This window comes from Malus domestica, chromosome 02, assembly GCF_042453785.1.
Source record: "Malus domestica chromosome 02, GDT2T_hap1".
Classification (NCBI taxonomy): Eukaryota; Viridiplantae; Streptophyta; class Magnoliopsida; order Rosales; family Rosaceae; genus Malus; species Malus domestica.
In genome coordinates this window covers 12,436,731-12,442,730 of record NC_091662.1, presented here as the reverse complement: position 1 = coordinate 12,442,730, position 6,000 = coordinate 12,436,731, and the positions used below count along the sequence as shown (strand labels likewise).

The following is a 6,000-nucleotide window of genomic DNA, read 5'->3' as shown; positions in this document are numbered from 1 at the left end:
CACCTCCAGCCCAGCCTAATAGGCTGGCCCAGCCCAAGCCAATCTCTAGGCCGGCCCAGAATGTGCTGAGCCAAGGCCCGACCTATGTGACGTCATGCTGACATCAGTGTGACGTCACAGGCCCATTTGAACTGGTGGATCACCGAAACGTACTTGGTTTTCGACAGTAGTCTCGGAAGAGGAGGTTGAAGTAGCCCGGAGTCGGAGCCGAGGAGGAGGAGCTCGGCGACGAGCATGACCTTGAGGTCGTCAGGGTGGTGGTGGTGTTCCGGGATGGGTTCAGGAAGATTAGGGGTGGGTGTGGTTTTGCAGGAGGGGGTTGAGACCCACTCTTCGTAGACGAGCAGAGCTGAGACTGCGATTAGCGGCAATAATGGGTCGAGGATGAATACCCTATATTCACTTTTAAAAAAAAATGAAAAGAAAAACTGAAAATAAAATAATTATTAAACAACTCCAAAATGATTATCAAACGGTTCTAAGATTATCAAGACTTCAGTAAAATCAACTTCTTAACTGAATCCAATAAAATCAACTTCATCAAACATTTCAGCATCGGTCCCTGGTGGTGGCAGTGCCCACAGATCAAAGGCACATGATGGAGAGATGAATTATAACCTTGTCCCTTGTTCTTGTGTTCTTATTACGTTCATCATTGCACAGGAAGAACACGATGTTTGCAACTCATGGCAGTGCCAGATAACATGGACATTTTCAGAATACAGTAAAAAAAATATCAGAGAGAGAGATCAAGAGAGAGCAAACCGTTTATTATAAATCGACCCCAAACTTCTAACCTTGTTGGTCTCAACAAACAGATATGCGACCAACGTATGTTTACACATATAAGAGCAGCAACACTAAACAACCCTGTTGGTTTCAAATCCTTGAGTGGCAAATCATTTTACGAACCAAAAATAACCGCCACGATCACAAACACACCGATAAACAAAAAAAAATACTTCCAAACATCAGCCGGCTGCCATTGGTGGTTTTCCGGCTGAACGAATCCGTGACCATGGCCTCCGTGAAATGAATTGAATGGTGCGAAAGGGAAACCAGAAGTTGTTCCATATACAGTAGCATCCGGGAACCCGTGATACTGAACGTTAAGCAAAGATGGTAACAGACCACCAAATGCAGTCGCCAAGGTGAAGTTACCAATCCGTTGAGTTGCCATTGGTACAAATCCCCCCATGAATCCAAAGCCATAATTGGCAAATTGATTGGTGTTCGGAGGAGGGGCAGTTGGAGGCCTCTGCCCAGACGGGCGATTGGGAATGTTGATCCCTGGATACGACTTTGATCTTGGGTCAGTTTGCGTCTTGCCCCTACCATAAAGCGGAACCAACTTCTCTTCCTCTATGAGGGCCTTGCAAAACGGGCACTCTTGTGAATTCGAGTGATGGTGGAGCCACCTGTAGAGGCAAGGCCAGCAAAAGAGGTGGCCGCAACGGGTTATGATCGGGTCTTGGGCTAGTTCGAAGCAAATATTGCATTCGAAATCTCCCACATCGTTGGCATTGTTACCGGAGCAAGAGACGCTTTGGGGCGGGACGTTTGTTGACTCCCCAAAACCACTTGCCATCTCAGTAACCACAAAACTTCACAGTGGAAACGCCTGCCTGCACTTCATACAAACTCATCACTAATTTATTCATTTTTCTTATGACTCAAATAAATCAATTGATACCTCGACATGAATTAGATTCAGATACAGCTGAAATACAGAGAAAATATTCAGAAAAGTTAAATTATTCAATCTCCAAGACAAAGAAAAATTACTCAAAAAAATAATTAAATTATTCAATCTCAAACCAGATTCGTATTTTACATCAAAATACCAAATTAAATCTAGAACAAGATTAGATCAGGAAAAATCAAAGATCTAGACCACGCAGATCAAGAGATTTAAGCAAAAGGAAGACCCAGATCAGAACGATTAAGCAAGTATATCCAACCAATTGCACAAATTATTCAATTTATTAGAAAATCCCCCAAAATTCCAAATCCCTAAAACCCTAATCCCTAATCATAAAGCATCTAATAAGCAAACCGAGAAAAAACTCAGAAATCCAAAACGGGAAAAATAATCGAATCAAGGTGAGAGAACAATTAAAAAGCAATTAACTGAAATTAAACTATAGAAACAATTAAATTAGAATTAAAATTACCTTTTGGGCGAGTGCAATTTGATTGGGAATCGTATGCCAAAGAGAGAGAGAGAGAGAGAGAGAGAGAGAGAGAGAATGTGCACTGCTTAAGTGGGTAGGAAAAGGTCTGTCTTCTCTCTCTAATATTTGGAGGAAGACAACCGAGAACCTCTATCGGCCCTCTCTCTGCGGTTTGTGGAAGATTCCACGCTTTCCTCCCACTTTTTCGATATGAGGACTCTCTGCGGATCTTATTCGGGACGATTCTAGGATCCTCAACTTTTCCCATTTTATCATACATCGTACAGTTAAAAGTTAAAAATTATTTTTAGTATTTTTTTAAATTAAATAAAAATAGTATTTGATAAAAATTGATCGTACGATATACAATAAATAAACATAATTTAAGAATTTCTAAAATCCCCACAAAAGACCCGAAGAGGATCCTCATCCATTTTTTCTCTTTTGGCGGGCTGTCTATTCCATATTTTAATATATAATTTAAGAATTATGTGCCCTATTAGAATCTGTAAGTATGCGTTCGTTATAATTCCCACCAAACTGTCGGATTTCCATCCGATGGCTATATTGCGTTCAGGTGTCCCAATCGGACGGTTTTGGTCATCCTAGTTCTATTCTGATGTTGGTGATGGCTTTTCTGTGATGTTGACATCTGTATTTTTGCGGGCTTACCGCTATTTACAAAACTTTTACAAAAGCCCGGCCCATAAACAGTCTTAACACATTGGATCTGTTCGAATACCCTCTCTCGAGTCTCGCTTGTTGGGCTTGGGCTTGTTTACCTACAAGTAATGACAATTGTATTGTAGAGCAAGACAAGGAAGCCCAGCCCATTTTTTGCATTAGTCTTAGCTTTCTCAAGGATCAACAAACGGCCCACACTAATGAAGTAGGTTTATAAACATTTTAACTTAGACGATGTCTTCATGGGGCATCCGTATGTAAGAATTTTTCCTCAATTTACAGTAAAAACAACCCCATTACGGTATAACTTTACTACGCATACTTCTTAGAGTTACTTATTAAGAGAATTATTTTCAATACACTCGTTTTTTCCATTGCATAGTTTATGTTTGACAGTCGGATCGAAGAAAAAAAAATCGGGTTTGTAAAAGCATTTCTCTATTTTCGGTTAACTAAATTCAGATAGTACTTAACATCGTTATACGAATCGAACCTGGTGGCTGGAATATTTGGAGTATGATTCTCTCCCTTTTTAGTCTCCATCTTCTTTTCTCCATTCATATTTGAACGATTACGATTAAGTCAAGTCAACTTTTTGTGTTAATTTTTTAATAACCAAAAGAACACAAAAAACAATTTGTGAGAAGATGGGGGAAGAGAATAAAAATAGGGTTAATCTCAGTTTACTATCCTGAAGATTCTGGGTTTTCAACATTTAATACATGAAGTTTTTTTCACCCCAGAGTGGTACATAAAGTCATAATTTTGGGATACTTTCATACATCCGTTAAGTTTGATGTTAAATCAGCCGTTAACTGATGACGTGATGCTCATGTGGACAGTGACTAGGCACCACGTGTCATAGGTGCCCACATAAATATTTAAAATTTTAAAAAAATTGAAACAAAAAAAAAAATTTTAAAAAAGTTTCTAGGCTGTCCCCTAGCTCTACCCCAAGACTTTCTTCTTCGAACCCAAACACCACCAGACTCCTCATCCGCAACGACGGAAACTTAATTTACAGCACATGGGAGAGCTTCGCCTTCCCCACTGACACCATGTTGCCGAACTAGAGCATGACCGGAGCGAATTTCACCCTCATCTCCAACAATGACAAGTTCAGCGTCGTCAACGCGAGTAATTTAGTCTTCAACGACACCGACGTCTATCAGAGTCTCTTCAACGCTTTCTAGTCTTTGGACTCCGAAGGCAAAGTGCAGCAGGCAAATGGCGAGTCGTTTATCGCCTCCGATTTCGACCTGAATCGATCTCGAATACTGACGATCAATGACAATGGGAATTTCAGAATTCACAGCTTCGATCCCAGTCTATGGCAATGGAACATCGTCTAGCAAGCCGGGTATGAATTTTGCAAAGTCCACGACACGTGCAGGCCGAACGCCATCTACTTCAGCGACGGTTCGAGCTCCTTTTACTGCATGTGCGCACCGGGATTTAGAGAATCCGCCGGCGAAATCAAAGATGGAGGGTGCGAAAGGAAAATTAAGCTCACGAATTTGGGGAACAACAAATTTGAGCGGCTTGATTACGTGAATTTCATGGGCGGCTCCAACCAGACCAATCAATTTCAGCGTCTGCAAATCGAGATGCCTGGCGAGAAACGATTGCCTCAGATTCATGTTCAAATACGATGACAAAGGCTATTGCGTGCTCCAGCTTGAGAGATTGTTATACGGGTACTGGTTGCCGGGATCCGAAACCGCTATGTTTCTCCAGGTCGAAAAATCAGAGACTGACAAGTCGAATTTTACAAGGATGACGGAACTGCTGGAGATGACCTGTCCCGTTCAGAAAAGCCTCCCGCTTCCGCCAGAGAATTCCAACGCGACGACAAGGAACATTGTGATTATATGCACCCTTTTCGCGGCGGAGCTGATATCCAGTTCCGACATGCAGAGGAGAAAAGGGAGGGAGGGGTTCAAGGGTTGAGGTAGGGGACAGCCCAGAACCTTTTTTTTTCTTTTTTAATTTAATTTTTTTTGTTTCAAAATTTTTATTTATTTTTTAATATTTATGTGGGCCTCTATGACATGTAGTGCTAGTTATTGTCCATGTGAACGTCACGTCACCCGTTAACGGCTGATTTAACAGTAAACTTAACAGATGTATAAAAGTATCCCAAATTTTTGACTTTATGTACCACTCTAGGATGAAAAAAAAATTCATGTATTAAATGTTGAAAATCAAGAAATTTCAAGGTAATAAACTAAGATCAATCCAAAATATAAATGAAGAGAATCCTACGCTGAAATATTTATCCCAAAGAAGAAAAATAGATCTTTATGGCCGTGAGCATTTGATGAACTTTACCATGGACCATTGTCCTCACTGCTCTGCCACCAGTTTTCAGAGTGGCACTGAAGCTTATGGCTGGTCTACATGCATCCCATTAGACATGTTTTAGTATTAAGATGGCAGGCTTTTTTTGATCGACTCGAACTGAGTGATCTCTTTACGGAAATGGATCCCCGTTGGATCCTTTTCTTAAGGATATTTTGTGATTGTAATTGTTTATCGTACATTGTGGGATCAGAAATTATTTTAAAATTTAAATTTTTAAAATTAAACATAAATAGTACCTAACAAAAATTAACCATACGATATACGATGAATGGTCACGATCACATGATCCCTAGGATCTCTAAAAAAAGGATCCACCAAAAATAATGTTTTACTGAGAAAAAATGTGATAGAGAAAAAATGTGATAAAGATTTTCTTAGAAGTAAGATTTTTTGTGAATTTTTTATCATTTTATATTTTTTGTACAAAGTTTTATACTTTGATGCACAAATTAATGTTAAACAGTGAGGTGACATAAGTCGATAGAGAGTTCCACTTTTAGAGTCTCATTAGCATTTCTTTTTTTAGAATTTAGGTTTGCCCAAACTTTCACGTCTCGATCTCAAGCTTGTTCAGTAAATATTTATTTAAGGGTTTATATTAAAATTAAACTTTCTAATTGACGTAACTTATTATTTTAGTCTTGAAATTAAAGATTGTTTAATTTTGTCTTTGAAATTGACCTAAAACATCAATTTAGTCTCTACAGTCCAATTCCATCAAATTCCTCGCCAATTTCAGAAATTAAAATGGCGAGTTAGATCAATTTCAAATACTAAT

The 6,000-nt window shown here is 39.4% G+C and overlaps 1 protein-coding gene across 1 annotated transcript; it reads right to left on the bottom strand.

Moving 5' to 3' along the window:
• Positions 1 to 752: 752 nt before the first annotated feature.
• On the bottom strand, positions 753 to 2,412 carry LOC103401939 (uncharacterized). The gene is made up of 2 exons (XM_008340667.4): positions 2,175 to 2,412; positions 753 to 1,625 (listed from the first exon to the last, which is right to left on the bottom strand). The coding sequence occupies exon 2, from the start codon at positions 1,586 to 1,588 to the stop codon at positions 905 to 907; it is 684 nt and encodes a 227-aa protein (XP_008338889.3). The 5' UTR covers positions 1,589 to 1,625; positions 2,175 to 2,412; the 3' UTR covers positions 753 to 904.
• Positions 2,413 to 6,000: the final 3,588 nt, after the last annotated feature.

What these genes read in the sequence shown, in the direction of transcription:
- LOC103401939 (XM_008340667.4), bottom strand. Translation starts at nt 1,588, where the DNA reads ATGGCAAGTGGTTTTGGGGAGTCAACAAACGTCCCGCCCCAAAGCGTC.